This window comes from Aspergillus fijiensis, assembly GCF_003184825.1.
Source record: "Aspergillus fijiensis CBS 313.89 unplaced genomic scaffold BO72scaffold_34, whole genome shotgun sequence".
NCBI lineage: Eukaryota > Fungi > Ascomycota > Eurotiomycetes > Eurotiales > Aspergillaceae > Aspergillus > Aspergillus fijiensis.
This window is the reverse complement of record NW_024469010.1, coordinates 19,475-36,141: the sequence shown is the minus strand read 5'-3', so window position 1 is coordinate 36,141 and position 16,667 is coordinate 19,475. Positions and strand designations below refer to the sequence as shown.

The window sequence follows — 16,667 nt, the reverse complement described above, 5'->3', positions numbered from 1 at the left end:
CACTCGAGCGGCAACAGCTTCGATGAATGGTCGTCGGTGCCTGATATGCTTTGCTGCCTCCGGGGTGATGCTTCTTAGGGCTGCGACACTGTCGACCAAGATCTCATCTGTTGATCGTTCCCACCTGCGCCGATTATTTCTGCAGTTGCGCTCGTACTAAAGCAACTGACGATGGAACATCGACCGCTATCCCAGAGATTTCCATGGAATATAAATCCATTTCGCGCAGTACAGTACTTACACCCAAACCTCCCATTACACTGCAAAAAACAAGTCTACACCAAAATCCATTCATCCACAGAAGCATAACATCAAAGACATATATTCATCGACCAGACCATATGTTCACCACCCCCCTATGTACAGTACTATATACAGTACTATATTCACGCCCACATAGACCACGACTCAGACCACCACCAAGCATCACCCACATCCACAACCCCAATCAAACGATCTAGGCCTGCGCGGCGAACCCGATTCTCGGACCCTGCGAGTCAAAGACCACGTACTGGCTCTTGAGGAAGACATCACCCAGGATGGACAGACCGAGGCCCTCGTTGGACTGGATGCCGCCGTAGCAGGTGGAGCTGCCGGTGGAGATGGGGGCGTAGTTGATGTACTTGCCGGGGACGACGGCGGTGTAGGAGCCGATCTTGACGCTGAAGTTGGGCAGGCTGGCGGAGCAGGAGAAGACGTAGCCGCCGTAGTTGTAGCTGTAGGAGGCGCCGCTGACGCTCTTGTAGTAGGTGGAGACGATGGAGTCGTCGAGGAGGATGAGGGTGGTGCCGGTGTCTGCGTCTATTAGTAGGGGGTTCTGAGGGGGGAGGGGGCAGACAGGCAGGCAACGTACCAGCAATGGCGGAGAAAGAGGAGGAGTGGGAGGCCGAGCCCACGCTATAGCCGCTGGCGGTGAATTGCCAGAAGCCCTGGGAGTCGTCGACGCTGGCGTAGGTCAGGGAGCCGGTGTACTTGGAGGAGTCGATGAACCCGAAATCGTAGGTACCGGCGGCGTGGTACTTCAGGTCGACGGCGAAGAGGGGGCTGTCCAGGCTGGACTTGACGGTGTCGAAGAAGGTGGTCTGGGCCCGGGGGGAGACTGCACCGCTGGATCAGTACACCTGATAAACTAAACAATAAGGAGAGACGGGGGCGTACCCGTGTTGATCGAGCTGAAGGCCAGACCCAACAGACCGTCGGTGTCGGTGTCCTGGACGAACTCGGAGCTGATGCGGCTGGCGGCCTCGACGGCCTGGCTGCTGGCCGTCACCGTGCCGACGGTGACCTTGTCCTTGTAGACGTCGCCGCTGGCGGAGCTGCCGTCGCCGTAGGAGATGCTCCAGCTGTAGCCGGACAGCTTCTGGGCGGTGCTGCCGGGGGTGTAGATGCTGTGGCCGGTGCGCGAGGAGGCGGCCAGCTCCGAGGAGAAGACCCAGAGATCGGCGGATCCGGTGTCGAAGTCCAGGTTCAAGGTCGAGCTGCCCACGGTGACGGGGGTCAGGTAGGAGACGTCGTTGGCCTGCGGGGTGGTCACGACGCTGCCACTGACGGCGGCGGCCTTGACGCTGGCGGGCACCTGGGCGCCATACTTGGCCAGCGCATTCGCATACAGACCCGGCAGGTTGACGGTACGTCCCTTGCTGCCCTCCTTCTCGACCTGCTTGACGGAGAAGTTCTTGACCGGGACAGAAGCCTGCGTCTCGGCCAGAGGAGCCGCAGTGGCGGCGGTGGTCAGACCCAGAAGAAGGGCTGCAGCCTTGTTGAGGACGACCATGATGAGGAGATGTTCAAGCAGATATCACGAGGAGGAAGAGAAGGAGAAGGAGAAAGACCTGCTGGATGAAGAAGAGAATCCCAAATGAAGCGGGTTTCAGAGTGCTCTTTATACCTTCTGCAGCCGTGCTGTACATCCCCAGTCCTTACACTCTGCATACATGCTCATCCAAGCACGAGCATAGACCGACCATGCTCTATCTCCCCGAGTGTATACTACGGTCAAGGGTAATATCGAAATGTCTCAGTCCCCTCAATCACGCCAACGGAGGCCGGAGCACTACCAATCCATCAGGAAGCAAAGACCGACGATCATCGCCGCTAATCTAGTGGGGGGAGTTGTCCAATGGCCAGCCTTATCCGCATGAGGTTATTCCCCCCGCCCCGATTCCGCCAAGCACGAGACTATATGGCTAGTGACCACTCACCATCGAGCATCAGACTGCCTGTACCTGGCAATCCTTCGCGAGTAGCTTGATTGGGGATAAGAGATTCTGCAGTCCTCACAAGAGTACCAAGAAGACCAAGAAATTGCTTGCTCCAATCCTCACGCTCCAACTCATCGCCCCCCTCCCGTCTTCTTCAGCGAATATACTTTTAGGTGAAGTGTATGTAGCTACTTCGTAGATTAGTGGGAGAGAGACGGACGTTTGAACGGACTCCGGAACACTCAGGGATCTTTCTCCCTTCCCCTCTTCTATCTGGTACTGTACCTGAACTAGACTGTCCAAACAATCAGAACCCCTATTGAATGAACCATTACTTCATTCCCTCAAGAGAAGATAGTATAGCCCATTGTGCCTCAAACCCCAATCATCTCCTAGGGATCCAGCAACAATCTGACCTCCGTTAATACAGAGTACAGCACAGCCCTAAGTAAACCCTAAGAAGCCCTATAGACGGGAGCAGCCAAGCCAAGCCTACCCCAAGACCCTGAGCCTACAACATCACAATGATCTGAGCCATCGGCATCAACAGAGTAAACTAAACCAAACTAAAAATGCCCAGACCCAAACCTCCGACGGTGCTCCTGTCCTGTCCACCTTCAAGTGGGTAACCATAATATATGCAATGCAACATAACCAATCCATGCAAGTTGCAACGGGAAGTTCGACCTCGGCCTCGGCAGCCTCCGTCCGGTCTTCACCTACAGTACTACCCCTCCCACTTGACTTCAACGGCCAATGGGTCAACCCTAAGGTCGACCACCTGCAACCCAACCCAATCCCCCAATTCCAGGATCATCATTCGCCAAATCTAACCCCCACCCGATCTGCACAAATCAAAATCCTGCAGGGTCTGGTGGCCTGTTGATATGCTTCCTGCAGGGTCGAAAGGGTCGAGGGGGGAAATTACAAGGCTGCGGGCTGCAGCAAATGAATGTGACTCGAGACCCTGATTCCCCTGCCTACCTGTTCCTAGTCCCAGTCCCAGTCCCAGTCCCCCTTCCCTTTTCCCCCATCGAAAGGCTCGACCCTCGAAGACCACCGGGACTCCGGATTTAGAATCACTGATAAGGAAAGGGGAGCTGAATAACTTACCTAGTACCCGCTTACTCCTTCGTACCGTAGGACGGCCCCCCCCCCCGGTCCGGCCCCGGCACATCGCTACTTTCGCTACGAACCAATTACACCGCGGAGATGGGCGGTTTTCGCCAAGTTGTCAGGAGTCAGCAGTAAGTTAGCTACCTGTCTGTGGTGAGTGAGCCAGGATACCACGATGAATTATTGGACCCTGGGATTTTAGATTAACTTGACTTGGCTTGGCTAAGGCACTGCTAAACAATTACCCCCCCCTTAGTTGAACCCCCACTACACCAGACCCCGACACCACAGGGACTAGACTACGCGCAATAAACTAAGTGATCGTGAGGATCAGGAGATAGACTATCGGCACTGATAAACCCACTGATAACCTCATACCGACTAGAAATGATAACAATGGGTGAGGTAACCGGGCCCCGAAATGACGCATCTGAGACCTGCAGCGGCGGCAGCAGCAGCAGCAGCAGTAGATTGTGTAGTACAATACAACCACAGACCTAGCTAATCGAGATACACACGACACCCAAAAAAAACTATGATATCGTAATTCGTACAGTCATACCACTCCCTCTGCGTCCCCTTATCTCCTAATTACAAATCCTCCCCAAAATACTCCGGATCTCACGATGACAAAAACTGCGAGGGCAGGTTGGCAGCAGCGGCAGCATCATTCCCCTCCGCGCCAACGCCAACACCAACACCATCATACTGTTCATTAAGCAGGACCTCCAACATGTCGAATTCCCCCACCATTGGGCCCGTGCCGCCCAACCCCTGGTCCACTACCGCGGTGGAACTGTTGAAGAACTGATCCAGCGGGAGCGCGAACCAGTCCGGGAGTCCGCCGGAGGTGCTGGGGTTGTTGTCCGGCATCGACTGCGACGCGGTGACGTTGCTGTGGTGGTTGTTGTTGGTCGTCGTCGTCGAGGCGGACGCCGCCGCCGCACCGCCGCCCCCTTCCATCTCCCCTGCAGGCGGGGTCGCGCTAGGGTCGTAGTAGTTGTGGTACATGGACGGCGGAGGGGGCATGAATGAGACGTTGATGTGCGACGAGTTGATCGACTGCGCGGGAATCGCCGCCAGGGGGTCATGCACCGAGGAGCTCATGCTGGTCGTCCCCGTCTGGCTCGTCCCGTCGACATACCCCAGGTTCTGGTTCTGCGTCGGCGTGGTCTGCTGCGCCGGCGTCCAGGTGTGGCTGGACCCCTCGCGACGGCCCGGGGCTCCGTCGCGCGGCCGCGGCGACTGGTGTCGTGACACCGGCGCCGACGGGCGCTCCTGCTCCCCGTCCCCACCGCGGTCCAGCGGGGCGAACCGGAGGAAGCGCGTGCGGATGCTGGTCGTCAACAGCTCCAACAGTCGCGCAATGGCATGATTGAGGTGCACATCGTCAACCACGCAGGTCCGCAGGGCCTCAATGGTGCGGTCCTGGAGGTCCAGGGACACACGCACATCATCCTCCTTGGCACCCAGAGTGAAAGTCTAGGTATGCAAATGTCAGCGCGGATTCCGTCGGCGGACAGACGCACACTATACATACCTTGAGAATGAAGATCATCCCCGACAGAATGCGGAAACACGTCCGCACCGGCGCATGCTTGAGATGGTCCCCAGGAACAAGCACCTCCAGCACCGTCTGCAGAATCTTGCGCGATGCATCGACCACCTCCTGGATGTAAGGCTCGTTGACCCGATACAACTCCATGAGCACGTGAAACCCAACTCCGCTCGCCGACGGGCCCGCATTCGGTCTTGACATCTGGCTCTGGGCCGCTTCGTTTGACATCGTCGTCCACCGATCCACCACCGCCTGAAGCGCCAGGGAGTTGACGTAGAGCCCTGGGCCGTCAGCCACACTACCTTACATCACAGCACAGGACAACTCACGGGTATACTCATATTCAATCATCAGGATGTTCCTCATAGGGGGCGCCACTGGTCCGGTTAGCATCTTGAATGGGAATACTAGGAAATCACTCACAATCAATGGTATCGATGTTATGTCGCCATTCCCTCAAAAAAGGCTGGAACCGATCGATCTGATCCCGGTACCGTCCACTCCGGATAAGCTCCGAGGTCTGCTCGTTCGATGCGAAAAGCAGCTGATTGCTTTGGTACATGATCTTGGAGATTCCAATCCAGCAGTCATGCATGCGGTCGACGATGGTATCACTGCCCTTCGCGCCCGTCACGGGAGTCGGTTGGATGTCACTGGTCCACTGCGGAAGGGGCAGCATGGACGGGATTCCTAAGCGGCCACTGCTCTGCGTGATGTAGACGAGGATCAGACGGCGTAGTCGGCGTTTGCGAGTCTGCTCGGACACAGATTCGACGGCAGCTTTGGCGTCGTTCTTCTGATCGAAGACTCCGAGCTCGAAGGCCAGCGCCTGCGCCGTACTCAGCAGCATCCAAGCCATGCGATCCGACCGCCAGGCGGGTTCGAGCCATTTCTGGAAGGCGAGCCGACCCTCCGCGGCGTTGTTGGGGGCACGATTCGCCGTGTTCTCCGCATCAGTTTCCAGCTCTCGCTCGTATCGACTCTGCGTGTGAGCATCCAGATCCAGGAGAGCGTTCTCGTCGTCACCTGGAGGGAAATGGAGATTTCGAGGATGCCAGTCGGTCAGGACAAGCAGCGCTTCGATAGTACCGAGCGACCGCAGATTGCCCTTGTGATTCACCTTGGCAGACGTAGGCGCAAGGTCGAACGACCGCGGCCGGCTGATCCCCATGCCGTTGTTATCAAACTTCTCCTGGCCCCAGAAGAGACGCTCGATCATACCGCGGAGATACGACCAAAGCCGATCGTGGATGTAGAACGCCCGTGTATAAGCCCCATCGCCTTTCGGCTTCATATGTCGCGACGCGGTTGTCAAGATCGCCACCGCCAGGACAGGCTCATCCGTAAGCAGACTCCGATGCGTCGACGGGTGAGAGAAGTCCGGGATAACGATGGGACTCAAGGGAGCCAGGTGTTCGTAGTAGCTGCCATATCCATCAGTACGAGGGAGATTTGTCCACCAAAGCAACCAAAATACATACTATGCAACATAAGCCATAGCCTCTTCCACCGACAGCCAACCGGCACGAACGAACCGCAATCGCGACCATGCCCGGACCGCATCCACGAAGCCCGGGTCTGGCGTATTCTCCGTCGCGTCCGCCTGCCCACGACCATCCGGATGCTGGGCGCCATCCATCGCCCCGGCGCCACCAGCCTGGTAGTAACCACCCCCGACGGGGACGGTGCCGGACCGCTGGGGTCTCGACAACGACCCGCCTGCACTGCGCGGGGTGCCCGCCTGGGTGAGCGGGGACATGGGGGAGTTGAACGACGAGACCGACTGGCGCGCTCCGTAACGATTCTCCAAACTCTGGCGATTGAGGTCTTCTGTGCGCCCGGCGGCTTCGGACAGGAGGTGCAAGGCGTCGTGACTGTTGCTGATGGCGGGCGACAGCAGCTCGACGGCGGTGCGGTTCATCATGGGCTGGCCGCCCTCGAGGCTGAAACTGGGCGCATGGCTCCTCTCCGCGGCCGAGAAAACCGACAGACGGTTACTCCGCGCATCGGCGAAATGTGCTGCGGGCGTGGACTGGGGGTTATTGGTAGTGGTGGAGGTAGAGGGGGTGGTGGTAGTGGTGTAACGCTGGTGGTGGCTGCCGACAGTTGGTGGTGGTAAATGAGCAGCGGCAGGTGAACTTTCCGACCACTTGAGTCGCGGATGGCCGAGGGTGTGGTTGTTGTTGGTGTCTAGCGTGGAAGGTGCCGCAGCAGCAGTCGAAGAGGACGCATGCTCCAGTGAGGGTATATACGGTGATGCATCGCTGTTGTTAGAGCCGTGGCTGGAGATGACCTCTCCGACCATCATCCGCTTATCGCGACGAAGGGCCGCGTCCTCCGTCTCGTCCGCATCCGAGGGCTTGCGTTTGCGCCTCGTCGCGGAGAACTCGCAACGCTTGCTTTCGCGGCGACATCGCACACAAGGAGGAGGACGAGGATTATCCACACCTGAGGAGATAATAGAATCAGAAATTAGTCTTTCTCCATTGAAGTAGGATTTCGTGACCGCATAATTATAGCCAGAAAGTCCGGGGAACACAAATGAAAGGTAAGAAAAAAGATTAGAGGGGACAGGGGATCTCTCTTACTGCCAAGGTCGCACTTCACCTTGCGCTTTCGGCACGGGTCGCAGGCCTGGTATCCACGACGATGCTGGGACGACTGGGACTGGGCCTGGGACTGGGGCGATGGAGACTTCTGACTCTGGTCTTGCCCGTTGTGCGAATAGAGAGGCTCCTGAGGGCCGGTATTCGCAGGTGCTGCCATGATGAGTCTCCTATGTCGGAGGACGGACAGTGACCGAGAAGGGGGGAGGGGGGAAAATGCCGATGCAAAGCGAGAAAAAGCGGTGGGGGACAAAATAATATTAAGGCAAGACGCAAGACGGGGGGGAGACAGAGAGTAAGGCCGGGAACAGCAACAAGCAATAGAAAGAACCAGCAGCAGCAGCAGCAGCAGCAGCAGCACAACCGTTTGTTGTGGTCTTTCCGGCCCAGGCAGCAGTGAAGCAACCTTTCCTTTGCTTTTCCCTTATCTCTCTCTCTTTAGTCCGGCAGTGCTCTCTATTCTTCACAACAACCCAACCCACACACACACCCACTCACTCACTTTCCCTCGGAAAGTTTACCTTAGTCTCCCTCCAGAGATCGCGAAAGAAAGGAAAAGAAGCAAGTGGAGATGCAACCAACCTTCTCTCAAAATGCGGAGAGTGTTTGGGAGAGAGAGAGAGAATGGAGAAAAAAAAGAAAATCAAGTTTCAACAATTGAACAACACACTAATTCTCCTTTCTACCAAGAATAGGAGCCACATTCATTACATTGACTTATGCCTTTCAAGATGCACCACTACCACCACAACCACTTAATCACAACTCCTTGAACCAACACCACCCGGACAGTTCTTCCGTCAGCTCAGAAATGCGGGGTAAAAACAAATCGCCAGCCTCTGACTGAATGCTGGCTTATATCTGTTATCAATCGTAATCCCAATAAACTCCGGGCTATTCCTCGTCAGAATCACGGGATCCAGTCCAGAATTCCCCCGATCAGGAAAACCAGCGGTGACGACCAAGGTATACGTATACTTTCACGGCTGCATCGCATGTCAATTGTCTTTCATATCCTACAGATACAGTGGGAACCCATAACGTCCAAACGGATAAAATATGTACAATACACTAAGCAACCAACCCATCACAAATAAAGCTGGGAGGTGAGAAAGCAACAACTGACCTCAGCTGTGCAATGGCTGGCTGCGATAAGGCGGATCAAGGGAACGAACACCCCCGGTCACAGTCACGCTAATCCAACTAATGCAGCAACTCTCCAATGGAATTCATCCGATAGAAGAAAAACAGAAAAAAAAAAGAGAAGAGAAAAGACGAAACAAAATCATGTCTTACGCCAACAAAGTAGGAATATTAGATAATATGCGCCGCCCACCAGCCCCAGATTAATAAGAAGGGCCAAGCATTCACTCCAGAGTCAATGCTGGCGGGCCACTTGCGCTCTGCTCAGGCGACCGAAGAAGCAGCCGTGTCGGGGAAGCTAGGGATGGCTGTCGTCGTCGGTTTGGTCCTATCAATCACCAGACTCCCGTTCATCTTCGGGGCAGGACTCATCATCGCCTTGCGAGATACGACCGACTCGCGCGTCGCCACACTCTCTTCGCTGCCGCGTCGAGACATGCTGGGAGTCAATCGTCCCGGGAGAAGCCCACGGATGCCTCCCGCCTTGCGGGCCGGAATTTCCGACGTGCCGGCCGTGAGCACGTAGAGCAGATATTTGAGATTCGGAAGGGTATGTCGGATGTCCAGGACGCGTAGACCCTGTACATTCAGCAAGAACTCGATGTCCTTGTTCAGCAGAAAGACGCCGTACTCGAATCGGTACTGCACGCTGGCCGGGTGTAGGGGGAAGGTCCTCTGGGGCAGCGATGCAGACACCGGGTCCTGAATGAACGAGCGCGACAGATACGGGTTGATCGCGTATGGGATCGGGGTCGAGAGATAGAAGGATAGAAGGTAGACCAGGTGGGCGGTATATCCAAGGGCCGCCGCCACCTCGTCGCGGTCGACGTCGGTAAAATCCGAGTTGGGTAAAGCCAGGCCCGCGATGGTGAAGGCAAGTGGCTTGTTGGGAATGGGCTCGATCGGGTAGACCGTCAGCAAGTCCTCCGAGATACGCCGGATCTGACCCTTCGAGTCCTCAGTGTTCTTATCCAGTAGCCTGGCACTTGAGCCCAGTTTCGATTGCGCATCGGGAAGGTGGCTCCTGGCCCTGGCCTGGACATCATGCCCATGCTCCATGGCCTCTCTTCTGGTCTTGATGCTATTAACCAATTCATCCCTACGCCTTGCAGCACTGTGGAGATGCCGGCGCTCGGTAGCAATGGCATGCTTGGTGACTGCGAGTTTATTCCGAGCCTGCGAGAGATTCCCGGCGGCGGCCACCCCGCGTTGTTCCCTGTCGAGGATCGAGTTGATCTGCGCCTCAATCCGGTCCCTGGTTGTGAGCGCATCTTGGATGCAATCATCCAGATTGGCCAGTTTCATGAGCGCCTCGTACGACGAGGTCGACATCGCCACGCCATCTGCCGTTTTGAAGTAGTGTACGGGCGCAGCAGCCAGGACCGGTGGGAGATCGGTCAAATTCGTGTACACACCGTCGGCAAAGTGGAAGAGAATGGAATTCGCCGGCAGCGGTTGATGGAAGCTATCCAGCGACTTCCCCAGGAACTGGAGTGACTGCAAGCATAAACGCAGTTCCACCAGCAGCACAAAGTCCCCCATTGCTCGGGTCTTGGCCCAGAGCTTGACAGTCAGATGATCCCGTCGTGACACTGAGGGGCCGCACATGTTGAGATCGAAAGACTGGAAGCTAGGGTTCGTAGCATGCTCGACCGGTTCGCTCACGTAGACCGGTTTCTCGACGCCGTCGCAGTGGAGAGAGAACCAGGTATCGGCCATGCGACTGCTTGTAATCTCTTCCAGCTTCGTCTGTCTGGCGCGAGGGTTGGGAGCATTCCACGGCATGGTGTTCCTCCGATGCCATTGTCGCAATGGGGGGCCTGCTGCTGCTGGTTGTGGTGGTGGTGGTGTTGCTGCTGCCTGCTTATGACTCCCGGAACGATGGTTGGTGGTTGCCGACGACTTCAGATCGGTAAAGGAGCGCGACGGGTGCAGGGAATGATTGACATCGGCGATCGGGACTTTGGAAGGCGACTGCAATGAATTGGGTACATCTTCGTCATCGATGGGTTTCCCGCGAGGTTTGGTCGGCGGTGGTGTGACGACGAGGTTGCGGACGGAGATGCTCTGGAGATGTCGCAGCTTGCGATTCTAGACAGACGGTAATCAGTTGTCTGGCCCGAGGATATACACAATCAACATGACACGGCCAGAAGGTACCAGAGGGAAATGCCAAGGTCTTTCACGGCGACCGCCTGCATTGTCATCGGCCATCGCGGGCAGGTCAAAGAGAAAGCAAGGCAAGCTTAGCTGTCGCACTGCGAAGGCGGTATTGGCCCGATCATCCTAGACAAGGACGGAGTAGGGGAAGCAAGAAGAATCAGATGAAATGACGACAATTGGAATGGGGTATCTAGCAAAGCAAAACCAACTAGCTTCTTGAAAGCGACAGTCAACAGAGAGAAAAAGAGAGGCAGAGAAGGAGTCAAAGAACTAAGTATCGCAAACGACGTAATGTGTTGAGGTGGGGGGAAGTAAGTTAGGTAGAGTAGGGAAGATGATCGCACGCCGCAGCGATTGATGCAAGCAGCAGTTGGAGGGAGTGCAGCAAAGCAAACACAGTAAGCTAGGCTGGCTCTGGCTCGTCCGTCAGTTGGTGGTCCTGGTCCGCCGCCCAGAAGAAAAGGCGGGCGGAATCGACCGCCCCGTTCGGGGAAACCGTCGAAAAATTGATCCGCCTTTCCTGGCCGATCTCCAAACTTGCAACTTGCCTATTCGACTTTCCCGGGTGTGAGAGAGCCTCACCCACTTCCACCTCTACACCCATTCCACCCAATATCTCCTCTATCGGATCCCGGGAATATCTGATAGAGTGAAGAGAGACCACAATCACAACCCTACCGATCCATCTACCTCCCCCCCCCCCGCCGAACCGGAGCAACACCGACCCGGAGCACCAGAAAAGCAACGAAGTCAACCCAACCCAACACACACACCCACCGCGCAAACCCCGGCCGCAATGGCCACCCCAGCCACCCAAGCCGCCGTTCCCAAGCGCGGCACGATGAAGAAGATCCTGCAACCGATCCAGAAGATCCTGGACCCGACCAAGATGGGTACATGGAACGTGGTGCGTCGGCCCCCGATCGACGAGCACACCGTCATCCAGGGACGGCGCCGCGACCGGGAATCGAATGCCTTCAAGACACACCAGGTGTTGGAGGGGACGCGGTTACGCAAGGCCCTGAACTCCCTGACCCACGGCAAGAACATCTTCGTCTATCACAACATGCGGACCAACCAGGTGGTGTACTCGTTGACGAGATATTTGGATGTGAGCACAACTCCCGAACCCACAACTTTCCCGAAGCATCAAACATGAAAGAAGAAGAAGGAGGAAAAAAAAACAAAAAAGAGAGAGAGACAACAAGAATCACTTCCCCTCTTCTTCAGAATAGCACACACTGACACACTCTCTTCTCTGTTACCTCTACATTAGAAAAACAGTGTCCTCCGCCAATTGGTCTACCACGGCAAGAAGACGGTGCCGGCGACCCTGCGCAAAGACATGTGGGTCCCCTACTACAGCGTGCACTTCACGAGCGCGCAGCTCGGCCTGCGGGCCTACCACCTGCTGCGCGAGTTCGCGATGCAGCGGCAGCTGGCCCCGCCGCGCGAGATGGTCACCATCACGGAGGAGTGGCTGGCGCAGAAGCGGCCGCGCGACCCGCACAAGGCCGAGGAGTTCGACAAGGAGTGGGCCGACAAGAAGGGGTGGCTGATGAAGCCCAAGGACCGCGCCCGCGTCGTCATGAACCAGAAGGCCACCTCCGTCGCCGACGTCGCCGCCGTCCTCGACATCCAGGCCGAGGAGATCGCCAACGGCTTCGCCAGCGGCCAGCGCGGCTACCTCGGCAAGGCCGCTCGCCGCCGCCGCCGCCAGGCCCGCATCAAGGAGGCCGCCGTCGCCGCCCGCCAGGCCGCCCGCGTCGCCGACTTCGAGAAGGTCCTGAGCAAGCCCCAGATCGACTACAAGATCCAGGAGGTCGTCGAGGACGACCCCGCCACCGCCGCCCTGCTGCAGGCCGAGAACGGCGTCAAGATCCTCTGGACCGATCTCCACGATGCCCAGTTCGCCGCCCAGTGGCCCGACCGCGTCCGCCACGGCGAGTTGGATCTCACCCGCGACCATGTCATGCCCGGCCAGAAGCGCATCCACACCGGCGATATCGAGATCCTGGCCGACAACGCGTTCAAGGAGAAGGGCGTCGAGGCCGAGGCCGACGCCGTTCCTGAGAAGAACTAAGCAGCTCGCGGGATGAATTTTCCTTTTATTTTGTACTTGATGGCTTTCCCAATGTGGGTGTGTGTGTGTCGATATACATACTTGCGAAATAACCGCCCTGTTCTTCTACATGATACAAAATGTATTTTTAGATTTTAGTTTTTTTTCTCTCTCCCTGTTCGAGGAGATGATGCAATGGCGTTTAGCACACAAACACTCAATTGGAATTGGTTCAATATTTCATCCATCCCCCACGAATGAAAAGCTAAACGACGAGACGTCTGCGGAGGAGGCTTGATTCATGCATCTTCTGTTTCAGACCTGCGGATCAAATATACATCGATATGTAGCGTACAAGAATACCAGCTGATAATTCAAGCTAAAGTCAAGTGGCACAGCTGGTCTGTCCTCGCTTTCCACGTTCACGGCGAAGCCAAGGGAGTCCAAGGCCCTGAATGTCATATCAGACGGAAAGAAGCGGTTCGGAGCGAAGGTGGAAATCGCTGGAGGGATCCAGTGGAAGTAAAAAGGGGTGAAAAACGAAGGCAAAAAGCAGGCGGGTTTGGGGACGGGTTGTCGCGACTCCTTTCCCTGGCCCAGTGTGAGAAGAATAAAACAACAAAGTAGGAAGCCCGCGATCGACACCAGAGACGCATGGTTAGAAAGAAGATGGAAAGTCAAAAATGGAAGAGGGGAGCAGAAGCGAAAAAGAACTCCTTTGTAGCGAGAAAACGGGCCGGGTTCAAGAGCCCAGTCCTTCTATCGACTTTAAGTAGAACAATACACAGCGTCGGAGTTCACTCCAGAGTACTTATGCAGTTGGGTTCCTGGGTTCAGGCACTTTCAACTTATCCGCAATCGCGGCACCGCTGTCTTCCTTCATGAGTGGTGCAGGCTCGGGCTGCTCATTCGCCATCTTCTCGAGGATTTCTTCTTGGACTTTCTCAGCCTTCTCCGGATTGTCCGTAATTCCCGCTTTGGCCATACTCTTTCGAGCTGACTCAACGATCTTGTCAGCCTCGCTGACACCGTGCTCAGTTTCCTGATCGCCTTCGACGCCGATGGGCTCAGCGGTGCGGTTGACCACATCCTTGACACGTTCCGTATCGAAGCGAATGACCATGCAAGAAAGATTGTCAGTGCTGAAACGTGCAAGCGCGTGATCAACCAAGATCTTAGACGCTTCTTGGGCATCGGGCACATTCCGAATGAGGTCGACAGCCTCCTGGTCACTACACACATCCCAAAGCTAGAAATTGCTCTATCAGCAACACTATAACGAATAGTCTGGTGAATGGAACACTTACCCCATCGCAGGCCAAGATGATGAACTCGTCCGACTCTGGTTGGATAACAGTCTCTGTGGTGTACGGATGTCCAGTCACGAGATCCTTGAGGTACGCATCGCCCAAAGCTCTGGTCACAGCGAGAACACCATTGACGCGATTGTTCAAGATCAATCCTCCGGCGTTTGCTATCCGCTTTCCTTCGTTCTCGTCGCTGCCCTTGTGATCGTAAGACAGACGAAGTGCCTTGCCATTGCGACACAAAATAATGCGTGCATCACCAACGTTGGCAGTGTAGAGGACGCGCTGACGAGCCGCCTTCTCCTGTAGTTTGGGAAGTGCTCCAGAGACGGCAGCCTGGGTAGGAGTATCGCCCGCTTCATCGGAATCTGTATCGGCCTTGGCAGCGGCGGCGGCGGCGGATGCGAGGGCAGATGACCCCGTGGCAGAATGCGAGCTGGGCACTCGGTCTTCCCATCTCAACAGAGCAATAACAGCAGTACATCCACTGTTCTTCAAGGGCAGCTTTTCCAGCTGTTGATCAACGCTAGTAAATGTCTGATCGAGAAGCTCCGGAACGGGGGTGCTAGGATTCCTGCGCATTACATCTTCGAGGATCAGATGCAGCTTCTTTCCGCACCACTCAGCAGCAAATGTGCCTGCATGTCCGTCAAAGATGGCAAAGTATCCATTGTCGGTTTCAACCACGCTGGTTGATTTCTCGGATGTGGGAGAAGTGCCAGTAGGAATGGTTATCGCTTTCGTGCCTGTTTCACCCTGGGCTGAGAGTGCGGGAGTCCCCAGGAAGTTGTACAAATAGGCATGGGTATCTTCCATAGTCCGGCGACATTTTCGATTGCGGTCCTCGGTGACGCCGACTCTGAATGACGAGCGTGCAGTGGGATGCGATTCACCAGCCGAGTTATTTAATGACCCTTGAGGAACGCTCAAGGCAGGGTCCATGCTCCCAAACTTTGCCAGGCCAGGCTGCTCTTGAATGGTATAGTTGAAGGAATTCTCACGTGGACTGCTTGACAGGCTGAAGGAGTTCTTGGCGCTGGTGAAGAATGAGGCAGCTTTCGTGACCGTGCTACTGCGGCGCTTCTTCTCACTGCCAGGGCCCTGATCCTCACTTGTCCTCCGTGTGAAGAAGCCACCTGGCGGAGAGAATTTCTTGGGGGTGACGCTGGAATCCTCGGTGCGAATGCTTAGAGGCGGCGTGTCAATAGCACCGGAGCGGGCAATTGTTGTGTCGGATCTATCTTTGGGTGGGCTCGAGGAGCCACTGAACATTCGGTTCAGCAACCCACCCTGGCTAGAAAAACTTCGGCGCTTACTTCCTGCCAGCTTGATTGTATTTCTGAAGATATTTGGGGAGTATGGGGGAAGGGGGGTTTAAAAAGAATGGGGGGGGGGGAAAAGCAGAGGGCAAAGCCTTGGGTCCAAAGCCGGCGGAGACTGACGTAGGATGCGAGAGAGTTGAGTTGCGGCGGAAGCGAGGGAATAGAGCTGAGTAACCTGTAGACGTCAGTGCTTGGGATCAGTAAACAATCGACCCTATGTAGAAGCTCATGGATGACCACTAATTCCCACAAACGATGGTTCTCAGCTAGCAATGCAGAATAAATGACTTTCGTGGTCCAACAACAACACCAGATGGAAGAGCATGTACAGTATGTGCTATGGGGGGGGGAAAGAGTACGCCCGTTGGGCAAACATCATTACAACAGCTAATAGGAATGAAACACGGGGCTGGAAGAGGAGAGTCTCGGTGATTAAGACATGTCTGAAATTATACTGAGTAGTATATCCATTCCAGCGTCACGGGCTCATTTGTAGACCACCTCCACTGCGCGCTCCGGAGACTTGGGAGGGTGGGAGAGACAACACAACAAATTGAAATCTGATATTGAAAAGTGGATCAAGAAGTACTCACGAGGAACAGGTGATAAAAAAGCAATCCACAAGGATGGGATGGGGAAGAACTGGAGGTAAAGGTAAAGTAGTTAAGAAGAGGAAGAAGAGGAAGAGAAGGAGTGGTGGTTGGAGGGGAGGATGTGGTGGTATGGTCGGAGTTAATATTGAGTAGTAAGGAAATAATTAGCTGGGCCGGGGAATCGGCAGTGGCAGTAATGAGTAGGTTACTACTAGTAGTAAAGTTGTAGTGAGGCGGCGGGCGGCGGGATCGTAGGGGGTTTATTATTAGCAAGCAGTGCGCTACAAAGACTACTGGGTATAGTACAGTACTTAATGTGCTAGGTTGCTAGTCTGGCCTGCCCGTGCTGCATGGAGCCCAGTTCCTTCCTTCCACCTTCCTTCCTTCCTTTGCGTGCTTCTCTTCTATTTCCATTTCCATCACCACTAAAACCGATCGGGGGAAAGCGGGCAGGAGGGGGGGAGCACTAAGTTGGGAAAGCGGTCAAGGGATATCGGGCAAAATAACGTGACCCTGGAATTGTGGAGACACGACGGCGATGACGACGACGAGCTTCGGTCTTGGCACCTGGCCATTTCGGCACTGAAAGTCCGCTT

At 55.6% G+C, this 16,667-nt stretch overlaps 5 protein-coding genes across 5 annotated transcripts; 1 reads left to right on the top strand and 4 right to left on the bottom strand.

Annotated features, from left to right (window-relative positions):
* Nucleotides 1-295: 295 nt before the first annotated feature.
* Nucleotides 296-1,983, bottom strand: BO72DRAFT_529025 (pepsin-like aspartic protease). Its single transcript, XM_040950220.1, has 3 exons — nt 1,159-1,983; nt 854-1,099; nt 296-795 (listed from the first exon to the last, which is right to left on the bottom strand). Exons 1-3 carry the CDS (start codon nt 1,772-1,774, stop codon nt 458-460), a joined length of 1,200 nt encoding a protein of 399 aa, XP_040799714.1. The 5' UTR covers nt 1,775-1,983; the 3' UTR covers nt 296-457.
* Nucleotides 1,984-3,816: 1,833 nt separating this feature from the next.
* On the bottom strand, nt 3,817-8,068 carry BO72DRAFT_529024 (Zn(II)2Cys6 transcription factor domain-containing protein). The gene is made up of 6 exons (XM_040950219.1): nt 7,464-8,068; nt 6,357-7,323; nt 5,299-6,299; nt 5,205-5,252; nt 4,858-5,156; nt 3,817-4,799 (listed from the first exon to the last, which is right to left on the bottom strand). The coding sequence occupies exons 1-6, from the start codon at nt 7,639-7,641 to the stop codon at nt 3,939-3,941; spliced, it is 3,354 nt and encodes a 1,117-aa protein (XP_040799713.1). The 5' UTR covers nt 7,642-8,068; the 3' UTR covers nt 3,817-3,938.
* A 400-nt stretch (nt 8,069-8,468) lies between these two features.
* On the bottom strand, nt 8,469-11,132 carry BO72DRAFT_449422 (putative UV radiation resistance protein (UVRAG)). The gene is made up of 2 exons (XM_040945019.1): nt 10,785-11,132; nt 8,469-10,715 (listed from the first exon to the last, which is right to left on the bottom strand). The coding sequence occupies exons 1-2, from the start codon at nt 10,836-10,838 to the stop codon at nt 8,889-8,891; spliced, it is 1,881 nt and encodes a 626-aa protein (XP_040799712.1). The 5' UTR covers nt 10,839-11,132; the 3' UTR covers nt 8,469-8,888.
* A 691-nt stretch (nt 11,133-11,823) lies between these two features.
* BO72DRAFT_449421 (mitochondrial 54S ribosomal protein mL67) lies at nt 11,824-13,081 on the top strand. Its single transcript, XM_040945018.1, has one exon. It carries the CDS (start codon nt 12,133-12,135, stop codon nt 12,868-12,870), a length of 738 nt encoding a protein of 245 aa, XP_040799711.1. The 5' UTR covers nt 11,824-12,132; the 3' UTR covers nt 12,871-13,081.
* Nucleotides 13,082-13,265: 184 nt separating this feature from the next.
* Nucleotides 13,266-15,742, bottom strand: ptcG (type 2C protein phosphatase PTC1). The gene is made up of 2 exons (XM_040939279.1): nt 14,157-15,742; nt 13,266-14,098 (listed from the first exon to the last, which is right to left on the bottom strand). The coding sequence occupies exons 1-2, from the start codon at nt 15,426-15,428 to the stop codon at nt 13,661-13,663; spliced, it is 1,710 nt and encodes a 569-aa protein (XP_040799710.1). The 5' UTR covers nt 15,429-15,742; the 3' UTR covers nt 13,266-13,660.
* Nucleotides 15,743-16,667: the final 925 nt, after the last annotated feature.

Bases quoted from the DNA above. Each gene is read 5' to 3' on its own strand.
- BO72DRAFT_449422 (XM_040945019.1), bottom strand. From the start codon at position 10,838: ATGGCCGATGACAATGCAGGCGGTCGCCGTGAAAGACCTTGGCATTTC. The intron at 10,716-10,784 runs GTACCTTCTGGC...CCGTCTGTCTAG, and splicing joins GACCTTGGCATTTCCCTCTG to AATCGCAAGCTGCGACATCT.
- BO72DRAFT_529025 (XM_040950220.1), bottom strand. From the start codon at position 1,774: ATGGTCGTCCTCAACAAGGCTGCAGCCCTTCTTCTGGGTCTGACCACC. The intron at 1,100-1,158 runs GTACGCCCCCGT...CCAGCGGTGCAG, and splicing joins CTTCAGCTCGATCAACACGG to TCTCCCCCCGGGCCCAGACC. The intron at 796-853 runs GTACGTTGCCTG...TAATAGACGCAG, and splicing joins CTCTTTCTCCGCCATTGCTG to ACACCGGCACCACCCTCATC.
- ptcG (XM_040939279.1), bottom strand. From the start codon at position 15,428: ATGTTCAGTGGCTCCTCGAGCCCACCCAAAGATAGATCCGACACAACA. The intron at 14,099-14,156 runs GTAAGTGTTCCA...AGCAATTTCTAG, and splicing joins TCATCTTGGCCTGCGATGGG to CTTTGGGATGTGTGTAGTGA.
- BO72DRAFT_529024 (XM_040950219.1), bottom strand. From the start codon at position 7,641: ATGGCAGCACCTGCGAATACCGGCCCTCAGGAGCCTCTCTATTCGCAC. The intron at 6,300-6,356 runs GTATGTATTTTG...TGGATATGGCAG, and splicing joins GCTATGGCTTATGTTGCATA to CTACTACGAACACCTGGCTC. The intron at 4,800-4,857 runs GTATGTATAGTG...TTGCATACCTAG, and splicing joins GGATGATCTTCATTCTCAAG to ACTTTCACTCTGGGTGCCAA.
- BO72DRAFT_449421 (XM_040945018.1), top strand. From the start codon at position 12,133: ATGTGGGTCCCCTACTACAGCGTGCACTTCACGAGCGCGCAGCTCGGC.